The sequence below is a fragment of the Hyaloscypha bicolor genome (genome assembly GCF_002865645.1).
Source record: "Hyaloscypha bicolor E unplaced genomic scaffold K444scaffold_183, whole genome shotgun sequence".
In the NCBI taxonomy this organism is placed as follows: Eukaryota; Fungi; Ascomycota; class Leotiomycetes; order Helotiales; family Hyaloscyphaceae; genus Hyaloscypha; species Hyaloscypha bicolor.
This window is the reverse complement of record NW_020194685.1, coordinates 195,141-216,638: the sequence shown is the minus strand read 5'-3', so window position 1 is coordinate 216,638 and position 21,498 is coordinate 195,141. Positions and strand designations below refer to the sequence as shown.

The window sequence follows — 21,498 nt, the reverse complement described above, 5'->3', positions numbered from 1 at the left end:
CTAGTTAGGTATAAAGAGTACCTTTTTGTCTGGTATTTTAATATACTTTCCTTAAGCTCTTATATATTCCAGAATTCTTTCTAGTTTTAGATTCCATATTTCTTAGCTTCGGGAATATATTTCTTTATTATTAGGAAATACTATTCTATCTTTTCTTTAGAAATATTTTTACTTAATACTTTTTTTACTTCTTTTTCTATTAATTCCGGAATTATTCTTAATAATACTCTAATTAGAGTCTTTTCTATTTTAGTTTCTCTAAAAATATTATTAATTTCCTAAATTCCTAAACCCAAAATAAAAAAATCTATAAGAAATCCCGGCATTTTCTTATTTCCTCTAATATTAGGCTTTATTTTTCCTCTTTACCTTTAGTTTCCTATTCCGTATTACTTAATTCCTTAATTCTAGGAGCTTAATATTCCTAAATTATTACTTTCTTCTATTTCCCGGTATTCTTTAAAAATAGAATAATTATAATAGTATAAGTATTCTAGTCATTTTTGGAATTAGTAAATCTTCTATTCTATAAACTATTATTCCTATATATAATATTTATTTTTATCTTTACTAAGAATAATTAATTAAGTAAGATTTTTAGAGCTTCTTTAACTAGGAAAAATATATTTTTATATTCTACTCTATCTATAACCTTAGCTCTAAGCTTTACTATTTCTGTAAATCCAAATTCTATCCTAATAATAATAGATATTTAATAATCTATAATATTATATACTATTTTACTAATATTTCTAGAAATCTTTTCGGGGAAAATATTAACTTTAGCTCTAGTATTAATTATTTCTTTATATTTAATACTTCCTTAAGGTTCTCGAAATACAAATCGGAAATATCAAAATTATATAATATATTTATAAGCTAGTAATATCCGAATATTAATACTATTACTTTTAAATTAAATAATTCTATTAGTATTAGATACCTGAACTAGTATTTCTAATTCCTTAAATATTCTATTTATTATATGAGCTATAGCCGCTAGCTTTATAGATCTTCTAGTATATCTAACTATATTTAATATAATAGTATTTCCTATTTATAAGATAATAAAATAGGAAGTATTATTTTTAACTTATTAGTTCTAAAATATAATAGCTAGATCTAGTATTTTTAAAATATTAATAAGTATTCTTATTTCTTTCTAAGTTCTTAGAAATAAAATAATTACTTTCTTTAGTAATCTTATTAAAATATTATTAACTTTAGAAATCTTATACTTATTATAATTAAGAATATACTAGATTTCTAATTCATTTTATTTATTTCCGGAAATATTAATATTTATATTCTTAGCTAGGCTATTTCCTTATCTATTACTTCTTGGAATAATATTCTTCTGGCCTCTTATATAAGATAGCTTTTCTTTTACTCTAGCTTATTTTCGGAAAACCTCTTTAATTATTTCTACTTCTTTTCTCTTTTTCCTTAATAAGAAATCTATTATAATATTAATAGAAAGGCTATTTATAGCTAAATCTTAATATTATTTATTAATTCCAGAACCTAAAATATTAGTAATTCTAATATAATTTCCTCTAAGGCAAAGCGGCTATTTAGATTCCCTAGATATAACTTGCTTGCTTTTATATATAAATCCTAATTAGCTAGTTTCCTTTTTTTTTCTTATCTAGTAAACTAGATATCTCCTATTAATCTCTAGATATTTTTAGGTTAAATATTTAAGTTATAGTCAAATTCTCTTCCTCGAACTTAGGAAATAATTTAGTTAAATTACTAGTACTTACTAGTAAGAAAAAAGGAAATACTTTTCTATCTAGGCTTAAATAGCTCTTTATATTATCTTCTATTAAATTAATAAGTATATTTATAATTTATAAGTTCTTTTATTAGTAAGTAATAGAACCAAGAAATATAGATATATTCTGGATTTATATTATTATTCTTATTCCTATTATAGTACCTATAGCAAATTTATTCTCTCGGTTCTAGGTTTATACTATAGGCTATATTAACTTGAATAATAATTTCTGATTATACTTGAGACTAATTTCCTCTAGAATATAATTATCTAAATTCTTTACTTATTCTAGCTCGACTATTATAGCTACTATAGTATTTTCTATATTCTTTACTATAACTTCTAGTATATTTTCCCTAAAGATTCAAATTATACTTACTAGGTTATTAATACTATTATACTTATTATAGTTAACTAGGTTATATAAGTAGGCTATAGATATTCTCCCGAATTATAATAGTAGCTATATTAAGTTATTTTTATAGGTTCTCTTAAGTTATAATAATAATAAATAGTTTTTTTAGGCTTCTTACTAGCTAGTTAATATTATTTCTTTTAGGTTTACTACTTTTAGTAAGTTTTATATAATTAGCTATAGGCTAGATTCTTTTCTTATTTATACTTATAGTAGCTTTAGGAAATATAATAAGAGAAACTAGTAAAGAATAATTATTTTCTAATTTAGAAACTATATTATAGACTATTATATCTAAGTATTCTTATCTAAATCTGGATATATCTAGATTATTAGTAATATTAAAATAGTATTTCTTTTCTTTATACTAATAGAATATTATTTCTTTCTTATATATCTTATTATATTTATAAGTAAAAATATTTATAGGCTCGAAATTCGTATTCTTAAGAATATAATCTTTTACTAGAATAGATAATTCTCTTATAAATTCTTAGTACTAAGTAATTTTATTTATTTCTTTCCTTTTTAGTAACTTCTTTAATATTTTATTAAATATATTAATATAAGACTTGAAAGAGATTTCTCTATTCTAGGCTTATATAATAATCTAATTAAGAAAGTTATAGCTAATTTTAAGTATTTCCTAGTTATATTCTCAGAATTTCTTTAATAAGGCTTTAAAGAACTTAATTTCCTAGTAATTTCCTGAGTTATTAGTATAGTACTCCGGTATAGCCTTAATCTAATTCTTATAAATAGAAGAAATATAATAGATAATTCTTTCTCTTTTAGTATTATTAGAAATATAATAGTTCTTATATATATTTATATACTATTTCAAGAATATAAAGATATTATTTCCTTGAAGTTATAGTACTTCAGGAGCTCTTATAAGTAATAGATTTAAATCCGGTACTAGTATATACTTATTCTTAATTATATTAATCTTAATAATTTCCTCTATAATTATTTATAAAGTTTCTATACCTGAAACTTCTACTAATAAGATTCCTAAAGAACTAACTTCTTATTTAAATATATCTTTTAATTTGGGAACCGGAATTAGGAAAAAACTAGTTAATAATAATAGATATAGTTAAGATTCAAGTTTTAGTATTAGTAGTAATAAGGTAATAGCTTTTCTAGTCTTATTTCTATTATTTATACTCTTTTTCCTATTTCTTTAGCTTAATACCTATAGTATTTTCCCTTAATTTTACTAAACTAGATATACTTATTAATATTATTAAAGGTAATAATAAAAATAATAAATATAATTTTACTAATTTTTCTGACTTTTCTAAATTCTCTTTTATTTCTTTACTTAGTATCTATTCTTTTTTCTAGAAGCTTTTCTAGTTTATTTATATAATTTCTTATTTCTAATTTCTTTTTAATTCTTATTTCGAATTTATATTTATTATTTTATTTAAAATTAAAGATATTTTTTCTTTTAGATATCTTTTCCGGACTTAGAAATAAGCTTTTTTACTAAAACTAATACTATCTCTATTCCGGTTTTTACTATAACTAAAAATAATATATAAATTAATAATATAACTTTATTTCCGAATACTAAAGTCTATTTCTAATTAAGGTCTAACTTATATTTTCTTAGTATAATTTTTCTTATTTTATTTTCTTTGCTTCTTTTTTTTCTATAATTAGCCTCTATTTCTATTATCCCTATATATTATACTAGTAATTATATTTTGTGGCTAACTTATATCTAAGTTACTAGATATATTAGAAATTAATATAAGATACTAAAATTAATACTTATATATCCTTAATATTTTGGCCTTAGGCTTAAGGTATTAAAATAGCCCTTTTCTTTCCTAACTTACTAAGCTAATAATCTGCCTTATAGATATCTCTTAGAACTTTATAAGAATATTACCTTAATTATAAAGTTTCTATCTTTCCTGTATTACTTACTATAAAATATATAAAAGGGAAACTATAATAAGATAAAAACCCATATAAAGTATACTAGAGTATAAAACGTAACTTAATAGTAAAATAATAAATTAAAAGTATAAATAATAAAGTATAAATAGTATATAGTATATAAAAGCTTAATTAATTAAATACTTATAAAGGATTATTCTCTAAGTCTATAGAAAAACTAGCTCTTTTATATGATTTCCGCAAGTTATATATAAAAAGCTATGGCCTTTATTATATAACCTAAATCTCAAAATCGCTAAAATAATATGATTTTTAATAAATATAGCCTGCTATACTATAGTAATTATATTTTTATATTAATTTTTTAACTTAAATTAAAATAGCTAATATATATATGAAATTATTAAAGAATTATATATTTATTTAAAGAAATTATATAGTAATTTAAATAAAAAGTATAATATTTAATAAATATTTAAAAAGTTATTATTATAATTTATTAAATACTCAAATATTTAACTAGATATTTAAATGCCTCTTAGATATATATAATATAGCCGCCTAGCTAGAGAAATATACTTGAAATATATTAGAAATATTTAAAAGACTAAGTTATCTTAAAACTAGTATAATATAAAATATATAAATTTCTTTATAGTTTTTTATATTCTAGTTTTCTCTTTTTTAGCTTTAAATTATCTCTATAAGAAATCTTCTATTTTGCTTTTTAAACTCTAAATATTATACTTATAATAATATTTAAAACTTTTTTTTTAATTTTATAAAGGATTTTAAATAAACTAATTTAGAACTATTAGAAATATAAGTATTATTAAAATAATAGAACTTTAGAAATACGAGTAATAGATTCTAGAATAATAAAAATAAAAAGCTTTAGAACTTTTAAAGAAATTAGATATTTATATTTTTATAAATATATATTAGTAATATATTAGAAATTTCTTCGAAAATCACGAAAATTAATAACTTTATATAAAGGCTATTCTTTAATTAAATTCTAGAATAATAGATATCTATAAACTAATAATCTAATTATTATTCTCAAGCCTTATTTTATAACTTTATAAGCCTTATATATATATATTAGTAATAAAACTATTAGAAAAAAATATAATAAAAAAAATATAATAAAGAAAAAATATAATAAATTAATTTTCCAGAATATTATATAACTGGAAACTATATTAATTTCTATTAAGATTTTTAAAGTTTTTATTAATTTAGGTTATTTTATTAATAGCTTTTTTTAAACTAAATATCTTATTAGTATTTCTAGAAAATTCATAAATAAATCTATAGAAATAGAATTCTTTATTTTTATTTTAAAGCTTCTAAAAACTAATAATTATATTATTACTAGAAAGTTATATAAATAAACTAAAAAGCTTAATATTTTATTCTTAAATATTAATATTATTATAAAAAGCTATTAGAAAAATATTTATAAAACTCTTTTATATAAAAATATCTATAGCTATAATAAAGCTATTCTTAAGAATATTAAGCTTTATAATACTAAATTCAAAAAAGTATTATATATTATATAACTATAATAAATTAATTTATAATAGCTTTAACTATTTCTAATTTATTTACTTTTATTATTTCTATAATTCTGGCTATTTTAAATTCTTTTCTAAAGAATCTCAAACTATTTTCTATTTATTTCTATTTAGGATTTCTTATATTTTATATTTCTTTTAAAAATACTAGAATTATTAAGCTTCTAGATCTAATTCTCTTTACTAGAAATTATATTATTTTTAATAACTAGCTAATTCAAATTAAGAATAAGCTATAAGAAAATACTAATTTATATTTTTAAAAAATCTTAAGATTATTTATATTTCTAGTAAATTTATAAATAATATTCTTATTCTAACTAATTCTTATATAAATAAAAATAGTTCAAATTAGTATTATTAGCTTTTAAAATTATATTTATATCTAAAAAAACTATATTTTAATTCTAATAAAATATAAAATTCTTACTATAATTTTAATAAACTTTAAATATATTCTAATTAAATATTTTAGAAATTCTATATTTTTTTCTTATAATTATTTATAAAAGATAATATTAGTTTTTAAGATATTAAATATAAATTAAATAAAAAGCTTTTATTAAAGCTCTAGAAATTAGTATATATATATTATAATAATTCTTTTATTAATATTACTTACTTTATTTAGTATTATATTACTAATAATTAGTAAATTAAGGCTATATATAAAAAGATTAAAAAGTATAAAAAAATAGAAACTATTTTAATAAAGTTTATTTTTAGTATTATATTTTCCCATATTTCTAATAAATATATTCTTAAAAAGGAAATTAAAAAGCCTATATTAAATATTTTTATTAAATATATAATTTTTTATAAATATAAATAATATTTTATAAAAATTGAAGATTTCTTAATTATTAAATATTATAACTATAATAAGTTTAGTTATAATACTTATTATTATTTGGTTAAATATAATAAAGAAATTAAAGTAGCTTTTCTAGAATTAAGCCAGACTTAGTTTTTATTTTACTATAATATTTAGTTTTTATTCTAATAAAATCTTTTAAGAATTCAGGCTCTAATTCTAATATAGAACTAGAAAACAAGTACTCTTAAAATAAGTCTCTATTTTAGGGGCTTATAATATAGATTTAATAAAAATTAACTTAATTTATTTAATAAAAAAGAATACTCTTATAATATTCTATATTATTAGTATAAATAAATTAAAAATTAAGTTTTTTTCCTTTATTAATATTAAAGCTAATAATTATACTTTTATTAATATAAACCTTATTTAGTTTATAAAGTAATTCTTAGAAATATAACTATAACCTTTTTTTATTCTATATTATATATAGTTTTAATAAAAAGCTAGCTAAATTTACTAAGAAATATATAAAAGTTTTATTTCTAATTAATAAATAAAATATTAATATATTTATAATTATTCTAAATTTTAGAAATTATAATATTATTATTAATAGAAAATAAATTATATATATTAATATTCTAGTCAATTATAGAAAATATAGGCTTATATAACTAAAATTTAAAAAAATTTAAAAAATAAATCCAGATTTATATAATTGAATTATATTATTAATATTTTTTTAGTAATAACTAGAGAAATAACCTAATAAAAAAGTATTAAAAAGATATTAATTAACGAGGTTTTATTATAAGCTATTTCTGGAAATCTATTATTTTTAAATAATTTTCTTTTTTTAAACTAATTAGAAGAAATTATATAAGACTATAGAAAAGAAGCTTTTATAGCCTAATTAAAAAATAATATTTAAATAAAAACCGAAAAAGTAAAAGAAAAAATTTAATAAAAAATAAATATTAGATTTAGTTATTTTTATTTCTATAACATTTAATTATATAATTAAAAAAAGAAAATAATATTATTAATTAAATCTTTATTTATAAGATTAATAAAAAGCTTAAAGCTTAAAAAAAAGAAACTATTTCTGGCCTAAAGAATTAATAACTAGAAGAAATAAAGCTTTAATAGCTTTAAAGAATATTATTCCTAAAACTTAAGAAATATAATACTCTTCTTTTTTATAAATTATATAATTATAAAATTTAGATTAAAGATCTAAAGGAAATTAAGAATATTAGATATTAATCTTTCTAGTAATAGTCTATTTAAAAGCTTTTAAAAATCAAGTATTTCTTAAAAAATAATTTAATTAAAGGCTTTATTAAAACTAGTTAAGCTCTCTTTATTTTACTAGTTCTTTTTATATAAAAAGTAAATAGAGGTTTATACTTTTATATTAATTTTCGCCGTTTAATTAATATTATTTAAAAGAATTAATATTTTCTTTTATTTATTAATAAAACTTTAAGTTAATTACCTAAAACTAAGATTTATATTAAATTAAATATTTATTAAGCTTTTTATTATATAACTATAGATCCGGATTCTTAGAAGCTAATAATATATAAATATAATATTTTCTAGAAAGGCCTTATAAATAGCCTGGCTATATATTAATACTATATAAATAATATATTTTTTAAATATTAAAATAACTTTTATATAATATATTTTAATAATATTTTTATTTATTTAAAGAACTTAATAAAATATAAATAATATATAAAAAAAGTATTAAATTATTTATATTTTACTAGCCGTTAAGTAAATATTAAGAAATCGGAATTTAAGATTATATATATAAAATATTTGGGCTTTATTATTTCTATATCTAATATTAAAATAGATTCTAATAAAATCGAAGTAATATATAACTAGTAATTCCTAAAAATATTTAAGAATATATAATTCTTTCTTGGCTTTTATAATTTTTATAAATACTTTATTAGAAAATATAAATGAATTATTAGATCTTTTACTTTATTTATAAAAAAGATTTTTTTTTAAATAATTTAAATAATATTAAAAGGCTTTTAATTATCTAAAAAAAAAAACTTATTCTAATTTTATAATATTCTAATTTAAATCTACCTATAATAATAAAAAATAATTATATTTAAAGAAATAATTATATTCAAAGAAATAATTATATTTAAAGAAATAATTATATTTAAAGAAATAATTATATTTAAAGAAATAATTATATTTAAAGAAATAATTATATTTAAAGAAACAATTATATTTAAAGAAATAATTATATTTAAAGAAATAATTATTAGCCTACTTTTTTTAAAGGAATTCAGAAATAAGCCTTTAATATTTTATAGCTTATTTTTCCAAAACTATACTTCTAGTAAAATTTAATTATAATATATATAATAAAGAAATACTTGCTATAATACAAGAATTAGAAAAATAAAAAGCCGAACTAAAAGACCTTTAAAATACTTTCTTTAAGATTTATTTTAATTACTATATTTTAGAGTATTATATAATTATTAAAAAACTCTTTTTTAATAAGTTAAATAAATTAAGCCCTTATTTTACTATTATTTTAAGCTTATATATTATTCTAGAAAATTAAATAAATAAATTCTTTATTATAAAAATGAAATAAAATAAATATTTAGAGCCAGATTAAGGAAAAGCTATAAACTCAAGTATTTCTTTCTAGAAATAAGATTAATCTAGAAATTATTTATAACTTATAGCTTATAATAATACTTTATAAAATCGGTTTATTGAATTCGGAATTCAGTTTTAAAAATTAAATATATACTAAAGACTTTCCTAAAATATTTATTTTTATTAAAGATATAATTTCCCTAAAAAAAAGTATTTTTCTAGAAGCTTTATTAGTAGTTTCTATTATAGCTATTTCTATAAAAGTACTATTAAAAGCTTCTACTAATGTAATACCTTATAACTTATAAATAAGATTTTATAAAATAATTATATATTACTAGATTTAGAAAAGCTATATATAATAGCCTAAATTAAAAGTAATATCTAAATATTATAGAAAATAAAATAATTCTCGAATTATTTTTATAAATTATTCTAATTTATAAAATATATAATATACTTTTTTCTAAATATTTTAAATATATAAAGCTTTATTAAATATTTAAAAAATAATATTATTAGCTATTTATAAGTAAAAATATTAATTAATATTATAGGAAATTATATATACTAAAAAATAAGAAGCCTAATTTATTTTGTTTTTTTCTAGTTTCTAATTACTTTTAATAATATATTATTATTATTAATTTAAAAGCTATCCGAAAAATAAAAAAACTATAATATAATTATTATATTTACAAATTACTTATTTAAATACCTAATTATAATTCTTATATAAGATATAATTATAGCTAAATAGCTAGTACTTCGATTTTTATTTTATATAATATATAAAATAATTATTTCAAAAATAATTATATTAAATTAGAAATTCTAATTTATATTCGTTTTTTAAAGCAAATTTTATATAAGAATTAGTAGTAAGTTCAAGTTCTTAATAATTAATTAAAGATTATATTTATATATTAACTATTATTAGAATAATTAAAATAAAGATTATTATAATTCATTATTAATAAGCCTCTTTTTAATATAAAATTATTGGCTAGTCTGTATTTATAACTAAAAAGAGCTTTAAGTTTTATATTTTTCTAGACTAGAATTCTTTTATTAGAGCTAGCTTATTTAAAAAGAAATTAAATAGAAATAAAATTAAAATATTAGTAAAGTAATTATATAAATTATAGTAATTTACTTAAGATTATATAAAGAAAATATAAAAATAATATATAATATAAGCTAATTAATACTACTATTTAATTAATTTCAAAATCAGAAATAAATAAAATATAAATTATTATAAAATACTAGAAATCTAATTATTTGAATTAGAAACTAAAGAATTAAATAAAGAATTTATTTAAGATTCTAGAAAAGTATTACTATTTATTTCTTTTAAAGCTACCAGAAATTATAAAGATATATCTAGTCTTTTATATAATAAAGCTATAAAAGAATTCTTAAAATTCTTTATTAAATTAAATAAATCCGAAACTACTTCTATTAATACTAGAAAATAATAAATAAAAGTATAATATTAAATGAATTATTATAATTAAACTAGTAAAAAATAAGCTAAAATATAGAATCTAATAAATTAATTAAAATAAGAATTTAATATAATATCTAGTTTTATATAAGGTACGTAATAATAAAATAATATATAAGTAATTAAAGTAAATAAGCTATAAAATAATACTTATAAATATAACTAATTCCAAGAATTAATTCTAATAAAAGACTAATTAATATCTCTTTCCAAAGCTAGAAGTATTTCTCTATATATTTCCTAGTATTTAGCTAAATATATGAAGTTCTTTATTTAATTAGGAAATATAATCTCATATAATTCATATAATTCTAATTATTAGCTTTATTTAAAATAGGAAACTAGATTTATAATATCTAATATCTATTTATATACTATTATATATACCTATTATATTTTAGTATTAAATAATAATATCTTGATTTTATAAAGCTTTTATAATAATAATATTAATATACTAGAATTTTTATAAAATTTATAATATTAGTTAAATTATATAAAAAATAATACTTATTTGAAATTATATAAAAATAATAATAAACTCTTTTAAGTTATATATTAAAAGTACTCGCGTTTTATATATAATATTTATATCCGAGATATTAGTTTATTTTAGAAAGAAATATAATATGAAATTAAATAAATTAATAGCTTTTATAAAGCTCGGAAATAAGCTTATTTTAAAGAAAGAAATAATATTATTATTATAGTTCAGGTTTCGATATTCTAGTTACCTAATATAGTTATCTAATAGCTAGTATAGAAATATATATAGAGATATTTAGAATACTAGGCCCTTTAGGAACTAGTATATTACAGATATACTTTACTCTTATAGCCTTCTATATTCTAGTCTTCCCTCTTTTAGCTTTTAATTATTTTTATAAGAGACCTTCTATTTTGCTTTTCAAGCTCTAAATACCGCACTTGTAATAATTATAATTTATTAGATATTTAGATATTCAGATACTCAAATATCTAAATATCTTTTAGATATATATAATATAGCTACTTTATTAGAAAAATATACTTGAAATATACTAGAAATATTTAGATAACTAAGTTCTTTAGGAACTAGTATATTATAAGATATATATATTTCCTTATAATCTCTTATATTCTAGTTTTCTTTTTCTTAGCTTTAAATTATTTTTATAAGAGATCTTTTATTTTACTTTTTAAGCCTAGAATATTATATTTATAATAATAAATATTATAATTTCTAGCTATTTATATGGGCTCTAAAACAAAATTAATAATAACTATAATACAAGCTAGTAATAATAGTTCTTATTTCCCGAATATTAATATATTTTCAACTTTTAATTATATTATTATATATAGTTTTTTTAGTAAATAATTTAATATATAAAAACTTATATTATTAATTCTTTTTTATTATTAATTAATAATTTTAATATATTTCTTAAATTTAGTATTTATCTCTTATATTAAGTAATTATTTCTAATATATAATTATATATTTTTATTAGTTTCTAATTTTAGTTTTATTTTATTTCTATATTTAAATATCGGCGATTTCTAATATTATTAATAATAATATAATTATATATTATAATAATATTCTTTTTATTTCTTATAAAAATATTATTAAGATTTATAGTTTAGTTAGAACTATAGTTTACTAGAAAATATTAAATAACTATTACTTTTATAATATAATAATAATATATATTTAATACTTTCTATTTACTTTTCCTTTAAAAATATTATAAATTATATATAAATTTATTAACTTTATAATAAAAATATTATAATTAGTATATTAAAATAAGTATATTATATAATAAAATAAAATATATATATATATAAGGCTTTACTTTATTTAGCTAGTTTTAAATAGAATTTAATAACTTATTTTTTATTATATATATTAATATCTAATTATTTTATTATTTTATTTTTTATTAATAACTAGTTTAAAAGTAAAATAAATTTTAGAACTAAATAAAAGAAAGTTATAAATTCTTAAAACTTTAATTTAATTTATTAATTATATACGAGTTTTAATTATTATTAAATATATAAAAGACTAATTATTATATTAAAAAGCTTATAATTATAATATCTTTTACTATTATATATATTATATAAACTATATATATAATATTAAGTATATTTATAAATATTATAGTTTTTTAATCTAGCTAATAAAATAATAATATACTTAATTTATATATTATATTATATTTACATTTTTTTACTTTTATTAAAAAAATTCTGGTTTTAATATTTATTAGCTTTTATTATATAAAGCTTAAAAAACTCATAATTTTAATATTATATTTTATAAAGTAATTAAATATATAATATAATATACTATAATAAATATTTTTTTAATTTCTAAAATAAAAAATAAAAAATAATTTAATTATAAAGCTAAATTAATAACCGGATTTCGGTAATTAGTAAGCTTATTATTATAAAATAATTTCATTTTTTTAGTTTTTATTTTATATATAATTACTTTCTTTTAATTAATTTAAATATTTTTGTTTATTAAAAGTTTTTTAACTAGTTTTTATAAATAAGCTTTTTAGGAAATAAAAGTAATAAAAATTAGTATTATTTTAGTTTTTTTATTTATTTATATTAAGCTAAAACTTTATTATATTATATTTATAATAAATTATAATAAAATTATAATTTATAAACCGTTTTATAACGTTTTATAATAAAGTTTTCTTTTTTATAAAGCCTAGTATTATTAAAATTACTTATTTTTATAATAATAATTTATATATATAGCTATTTAACTTTTAAAAAACCTATTAATTAAAATATACTTTTTTAAAGTATTAAAATTAAAGCTTTTAGTAAATTATATAAAGCTATAAAGCTAATTTATTAAACAAGTATTTAACTCTATAATAATAAAGTAATTATAAATAATTTCTAGAATTTGAATTTTATTTTAGTTTAAGTAAAGAAGTTTTTTTTTTTTAAAAAAAAAGAATAAAAAGTTTAAAGTTTAAAAAGATTTCGATTTAAGCCAGAGCCTATAATATATCCTCTTTATTAACTATTTTATAAATAATTAAATTAGTATTATGTTTGTAAAATCGGTATTATTTAAGATAAGGCATTATATTTAAGCGGGAAGTCGAGCAGTTACTAATTGCTAAATAACGCCCCCAAAGCGCGATTGACTAAGCCTCAACGTCCCTAAACCACAACGAAATTCCCCTCAACGCACGCTCGACATCGCTACCTCACAGTGCCGCTTCTCATTACCAAGCCACGGATGCTATCAGTGACTGACTGGGCGAGTTTAAACAGCATTTCCTTCGTTAGAGCATCAAACAGGTGCAGTCAGGAAAAGCGGGGGCCCTCTAAACCGGCAACCTAAGGTACAGCCCATAAGTATTCACATAGCAACCGAATCGACAGGGGTCTATGAAAATTTAAACCCTCATAACTCTTTCAAATCGTGACATAAAAGCGCCTAGTAAACTCGATTATTATCTCATATACGTATGCTATTATGCTATTTTATTTTTCTGTTTTTTATAGCATTTCGTAGTTGCGTTGTAAGGGTTTGAAGTTCAGACCCCAGCTAGCGCTATATGAATACTTATGGGCTGTACCTCCGTACATTGATTTGGTACGTCCTCCTTTAGGGTTACACCAGCCTCTGACTGGGTTTTCCTTTTCCTTGGGGCGCCGCCACGTAGGGACGCTCCTTCAAGGCTTTCATCCCGTCAACACGAGGCCTCGCCGGTCCCGCCTCTGTCCACTGAAGAAGTAGAAATAGGCGAATGCAGTCGGAGTCTCACGATTATGCAGGATGGTGAAGAAGACGCAGTTAGGCTTAGCCAGTTCGGCCAGCTCATTCGATTCAGGATGCAGATCTGCAGGCGCAATGCGAGTTCTTCCTCAATTACGCCTCTCGAAGATACCTGCCGTGTACTGTGCCAGTGCAGTCCGAGCCGCGTTTCAGGATTATGTCAAGCTGCAGCGAGCATGGTCCGTCCATCCATCAATGCAGCTGCCAGCTGCGCTGCCGTGCCGCATCCATTGTCCCGGTAGCCCGTCATCACGAGGTAAACCTGATTAACTTTGCTGGGCTTGTGCGTTTCTATTGCCAAGGCTGTTGGTAATTCTGAACCCAGATTGCCAGTTTCATTGCAGTTCTCTATTCTCTGATTTTAGGTTAGGGGATGACCATGGGGCTGCGAATTTTTGTTCCGTGGAAGTGCGTTCTGTTGGTATTCTGCCTTTTCATTCGGTAAGGGAGGCGGGCATTTAGGATGATGGGGGGCTTGTTGTTCCGCAAGCACTGGGAAAACTTTCTTGAAAGTTAGAAGGTGGAAGAGCTTGCCTGGCCACGAATCATAACATGGCATTGAAGATTTCTGGGCTATGTGTTGTATGAATTCACAAACGCTGTCAAACAGAGCATGTCGAATTTCTTGAATTGGGGGACTGAAGTCACAGCTCTAGCTTCAGAATTCTATGCTTTAAATAACAATTAGGTCCACAGTAACGAACCTGCGACCATAGGTCTGTGCTCTACAGGGCATTTTCCGAGCCTCGCTAAACCCGCTTCAGGGCTCAAAATCCAAGAGTCGTGACCGTCACTTCAAAAGTTTGGAGCCACTAAGACATTTATTATTCCCAAGTTATAGTACATCGTAATTAAATTAGATAAATTACCCTTTCCTCAATTTATCTTATTATTTTTGAGAACTTGATAATTTTGTTTGGGTGCAAAATGCCCTGTAGAGCACAGACCTATGGTCGCAGGTTCGTAAGGGGTGCTTGTTCGTGTCTCTTGTACGGCGGACTCGATCGGCATCAACAAAATATCTCTCGGCGCTGGTGAGCTATAGAATACGCCTTTCGTCGTCATCCTCTCCATTCCGGGTCATTACGCTAAATCGCTCCCAAAAAAAAAACCTCAAGTCGCATTAGATTCTTCTCTAATCAAAGGCAGAATACAGCATGAGCCCATGCGAACCAAAAACTCCCATAACGCAAACCATCTCTATGTTAATGTTGTGGCCTCTCCCCTGGCGGCAGTTCGTACCTCGCCACCGGCTCGGCATTAACTTCCTGCGGATACTCTTGTAGCTGGTAATCCACTTTCACCGGCTCATAATAACTGGTCTGCACGTTATTCATCTTCGCCCTCCTTCCAAGAATTAGCCAGCCTGCAAGAACGCCAAGAAACATTGCGCCAGCGACTCCAATTGCGATACCGGCCTTTGCCCCAGCGCTCAAGCCAGACGAGGCGGGTGTCGAGGTCTGGGATGCAGATGCTGTATTAGAACTAGTCGCACTGGATGGGGTGGGTGATGTGGTGGAGCTGGATGTGGTGCTCGTGGTAGATTTCGCAGTGATGTTGAAATAGTGGCTGTTTACCAAGGCCGTCAGCTCACCTTCGAGGAAGAGGTTGAGATAGAACATTGGTGAGAGGGTGAGGTTTTTTTGTGTGTTCACGATCCAGGGCGTAGATAGGGCATCCGACGACGCGTTTCCTATGAAAAGATCGTCAGTATCAATCGAGCAAAATTATGGCGTATGGACAAATGAAATGAACTGTTGGCATACGAATGACATATTCAGGAGCGCCGAAGAATTCAGTCCCGTTCAGCTGCCACATGGTGACCGAAATTCGGGAATTGTTTGGATTCGTGACGTCCGCCCATTGAATGTCCTCGTACTCCCCCTCAACCATAACAATATTCGTGCTGAAATCGTCCGTTGCCACGAACGCGGGAGGATTGACGAAATGGACGTCTGCAACAGCAAGACAAGCAACAAGTGCCAAAAGTGGAAGGAAGAATTGGGCACGCATTTTGGCAGAGAGGTGCACCGTAGGGAGGAGCTATTTACGACTGTCAGTCACAGTGGATTTGTGAGCAGTAACATAGGATGGACCCGTATAGATAAGAAAAAGAGAGGAAGGCTGGGAAGACGATGGGGAGGCTTTGAGGATGTGCAGCACTGCCATCAGATCAGAGAAGGAGGGGCGGGTGGGGGTGCTATTCGCGCTGGGGCTCACAGCAACTTGAAGCACCAACAACTAAATCTGGTAACGAAACCAGAGGCTCCGCGCACATTACTTGTTCTATGGTCAGCCTCTGTTTTAGTAAGCAGATCGCCAACAACTTATAGGCTCTAGTGAAGTCTGCTGAGAAAAGAGGCTGTGAAAATACGAGCCAGTCTCCCGGTTCGTCGAAACAAGCTCAAAATTGCCCGCGTGTGGTTACACAGCATGACATTCGTGAGACCTGGCGAAGAAGCGTTGAAAAGTCATTCGCTTGGGAGGCCTTCCCCTGGGTTCCGCAGTACTTGCCCGCAAGTAAGAACCCTATGAGGCGCGCTGGACCCCTCGCTGTGCCATTTTCAGGCACTTACCAACCCAACCAAGATGGGTTGTTCGCTGCGCCAGCAAATTCCTTCAACTCATTGCCACCAGTTGGTTTGCCTTCGTGTGTTCCGAAACGGGGGACATAATTCACTCCCACCTCAACGTCAACGTCAACGCCAACCTCCTCCTTCTTCCTGCGTCTCTATACCAGTATGTCTCGAGTTGACGCAGACTACACGTCGTACTGATGTTTCTCTCAAACCGGCGCCCGACGTTCAAGTTTTCCAGCATCGTCACCCTCATTGCCCTGGTCCTCGTCTTCTGCTTCCCTTCGTACATCTGGCCTGTCACCGATGGAGAGGCAATTCGCATCCCCATCCCAGCCCCGTCTTCTCAAACGACGGCATCCTCTCCCAAGGCAACACCCTCCGCGACAGCGTTCCCAGAGAAGATATGGTACAAGCTCGGGCCTCGAGGCGTGACCGAGCAGGCACGAAAATGGATTGATTCCTGCCTCGACATAAACCCCACCCATAAATCCAAATTCATGACCGACCTCTCGGGCGACGCCTACGTCAAGGAGCACTTCACACACCGCCCCGACATCGTGAACACATTCCTCGCGCTCCCATTCCCCATTCTCAAAGCGGATTTCCTCCGTTACTTGCTCCTCTTCAACGAAGGGGGAATTTACTTCGATCTCGACGTCTCGTGCGAGGGTCTACCGATCCACGACTGGGTACCGGAACAGTACAAGAAATACGCTGGTCTCGTTGTGGGGTGGGAGTTTGACGTTGGCTGGTGGGACGGCTTTATGCGCCAGTTTGCGACGTGGACGATCATGGCGAAGCCGCGGTCGCCGCACATATCGGTGATGTTGGACGATATCCTGGAGGGCTTGCAGGAGAAGACGAAGGAATACAATGTTACTATTGCCGAGTTGACGTGGACCATGGTCGGCGACGTGGTGGACTTGACGGGCCCGAGGAGAATGACGCGGAGTATTTATAAGAGCTTGAAAGCAACTCTCGGGGACGGGTTTGATCAGGAGGATATCGCTGCTCTCTATGAGCCAAAGTTGATTGGTGATGTGCTGGTTTTACCGGGCTATTCGTTCGCACTGTCGTCGAATCATTACAAACCTGAAGATATGCAGGGCCCGGCGTTGGTTACGCACCATTTTGATGGGAGTTGGAAGAATGATCATGGTGGGGAGACGGCGGATCCTGTTCTTTAGCGCTAATTTGTGGGGAATGCATTATTGGTGGAACTCGGGCACGGAGCATGGATATCGAGTTGGGGGGGATAGTCGGAGTTCGAGGAGTTTACGATTTACAATATTTATACAACTTTTGTATACAAGACTTCAGGGTAATAAATTATATAGCTGGTATGAGGATAGCGGACGAATAGAGAAGGAATCTCACAAAAATAACTATGTCTTCTGGGAGTAGTTGCGGATAACTTGGCCCCGGCCGCTACTATTTGGATCTCCTTTTCGCGTATTATTCCCTTAATTCTAGTACTGCTAGTTAGCTTCCTTTACGGATTTCCTTTTTCTATAACGTGGTGTAAGGCGCACAATAGCAGGATGCTGCACAAGTAGCCAAGGTAAGATAAAGTGTAGATTGGCGCTTGCAAGTATAACTAATTCAAAGAAGTAACTCTAATAAGAGACTAATTAATACCCCCTTCTAAACCTATATGTGTCTCTCTATATACTTCTTAATACTTAGCTAGATATACGCAAGCTCTTTAATTAATTAAGAAATATAATCCCGTACAAATTCGTATAATTGAGTATAAGTAATAATATAAATAAGAAATCTAATTTATAATATTTAATATTTTCTTATATTTTCTTATATATATTTATTATATATAATTTGGTAAATTATAAAAATTAATAAATTATAAGCTTTTAGTATTATTAAAATAAGTAAGCTAAGATAAGGCTATATTATAATATAAGCTATTATTATAATATAAGCTATTATTATATTAGTAATATAATTAATTATATAATTAAAATATTAAACTTAATTTAAAGTTAATTAATAAAAATTAGTTATATAAAATACTAAATTTTAATTTAATTAATATTTGACTTTATAGGTATTTTAAATATTTAATTTTAATACTTTAAAATAAAAGTTTAAAATATATATAAGAAATTATTAATTATAGCTTTTAAGAATTATAATAAGAATTTAAAAGAAAGAAAAAATATTATAATATTATAATAAAGAAATTATATTATAAAAGAAAGCTTTTTATAATTAAATATTATAAACTTATATATCTAATAAAGCTAGCTTTTAATTAATATAAGAAAAATCTATTTAATTTATTTGAATTACTTTCAAGTAATTTTAAGTAAAATATTACAAAAAAAGCAGTTATATTATAATATATTTAGATATTAAAGAAAGAGAAGTGTGGTATGAGTGGCCAGAGCTTAAATACAGTGAGTGTAGTCACGTGAGGACAAGTCACGTGGCTAGCCAGTAGTTGCCATATAACATAAAATAATTTAAAGTTTAAGTATTCCTTTAAAATTACTTAAAAAATAATTATATATAAGTTATATAAAACTAGTAAATTAGTATTTATTTAAATATTAATAAATAAATAAATTTCTTATTAAGTAATATTATATAAAATAAGCTAGAATTTATATAAAGCTATTTAAATATTACTCTTTTTTATAAAGCCTCTAATATTTCTCTTTAAAAAAAATTTCTTTTCTATTTTTGCTTTTTTTAATTTGTTTTTAAATAACCTCTAGCTTTTTAAGCAAGATATTATTTTAAAGATACTTTTATTAAATTTATTATATAGTTTAAATATAATAAAAGAATATTGGGAAAAAGGAAATTTTTCTCTAGTAATTAAGGAAGCCTAAAGATATTATTAAAGTTTTATCTTGCTTATTAAGCCTTGCTATTATTTGATTGAGTAGTGTACTGGCGCTCGGTCTGGGCTAAACTGGAGTCTTGTTAAATTAGGTTAGCTTGTCACGTGCAATATTACATGCATATCACCAACTACTCTAGATTATTCTAGAGTAGTTGAGTGAGTATTGAGTAGAGTATGAGTAGTGAGAAATATATTTGAATAAAATATGAGCAGGGTCCACCACTCTACTCTACTCTACTCTTTTCCCACACTGCTCCTAGCCACCACATTCTCATACTTTTGCTTTCCATCCAAAAACGCATTTGTCTCAGACTGGCTGGAGCTGATGCAGCACCAGACCAGTGGCCTCAAACAAATGTTTCTCAGCCGCCATCCTCCCAAGATCGAAAGACGAGGCCAAAAAGGGTGTTAGGCACACTACTGTGACGCTACGCCTGCGTCCAATGGCACCTCGCGGTAATTTTAGGACCTCCAGATGAACTATCAAAGATTGGGTGGTAAAATCTTTTCGTGTCTCCACGATAACCGGGCCGGGCTTCGCATTCCGCAGTCTCATCGTGCCAAGTCCCCTGTGCTCCAGAACCCTCCGGCGTCACACAATTCCCTTTCGCCCATGCTAGATAACTAGCCTGATAGTCACTTGTAGGGGCTGGGTCACAGCTGGCTACGTATTCCAACCCTGTTGCTAGTCCTGCGCCTGGAAAAAAGAGAAGGACAAGAGCCGTAATTTTTGGAAGTTGCACTGGATTAGTTAGCTGAAAGCTGCCTAGGTGTGATATATACGTGCTTGCGTACTGTTGTGTTTAGAACAATCAGAGAAATATTGTCCTTTAGAATTGTTGCGTTGTTGAGTTGTGAGGGGAATCCTAAGTTGAGGGGTTGAGTGAGATATTAAGGAATATAAAGAGAGCAAAGAAACAGCATGCTTTTATAGTTATCTTCCTCGTGTTGTACTTTTAGCTTATATTGCGAGTAAAGTGAATTAATTAAAATAACATCTCTAGATAAAGTATAATAGAAACCACGGAGGACTTCATACATATGCCACATACCTACTAAACTGGTTTAGGCACTTGAAACTCACACTTACCTAAAGTACCTATTACTTAATATACATGATAAGCATGTGACGCATGCAGGTATGTGACACACTCTATTAGGTGAAAAAAACCCGTCAAGAGCCTGTTAGCAGTGTCAAGGGTGTGTCATGGTGCGCACGGTACTGTACTTGTAAGTCCGAAATTTTGACACCAATAGGAGTACAGTCGATCCGATCCAAAAGCAACAAAATGAAAAAAAAAAAAAAAGTCTACCAAAATACTACCTAATATAAATTGCATTAATCGGAATTATCGTATATCTTATAGTAATTAATTCCCTTGTCTTCGATTTTTAATACCTTTAATATTGCGGGAGTTACAAAGCACGTGATTATTTTTATACGAGCTTGCATAGAAATTTTCGCGTTTTGTATGAGTAAAAAATTACACCTCGTATCCCTTGGTTCGCTGAGACATTACTAGGCGCTAGCAAGGGGGTGTCCCGCACTGAACGGGAAGGGCGTGCCTGGCACA

At 25.3% G+C, this 21,498-nt stretch overlaps 2 protein-coding genes across 2 annotated transcripts; one reads left to right on the top strand and one right to left on the bottom strand.

Moving 5' to 3' along the window:
- Nucleotides 1-15,681: 15,681 nt before the first annotated feature.
- On the bottom strand, nt 15,682-16,489 carry K444DRAFT_637543 (uncharacterized protein; the record flags this gene model as incomplete). Its single annotated transcript, XM_024884135.1, has 3 exons — nt 15,682-15,950; nt 16,071-16,169; nt 16,243-16,489. The coding sequence occupies 3 exons, from the start codon at nt 16,487-16,489 to the stop codon at nt 15,682-15,684; spliced, it is 615 nt and encodes a 204-aa protein (XP_024727022.1).
- A 472-nt stretch (nt 16,490-16,961) lies between these two features.
- K444DRAFT_621500 (glycosyltransferase family 32 protein) lies at nt 16,962-18,411 on the top strand. The gene has a single exon (XM_024881923.1). The coding sequence runs from the start codon at nt 17,253-17,255 to the stop codon at nt 18,240-18,242; it is 990 nt and encodes a 329-aa protein (XP_024727021.1). The 5' UTR covers nt 16,962-17,252; the 3' UTR covers nt 18,243-18,411.
- Nucleotides 18,412-21,498: the final 3,087 nt, after the last annotated feature.

Excerpts from the sequence above, each read along its gene's own strand:
- K444DRAFT_621500 (XM_024881923.1), top strand. The coding sequence starts at position 17,253 with ATGTTTCTCTCAAACCGGCGCCCGACGTTCAAGTTTTCCAGCATCGTC.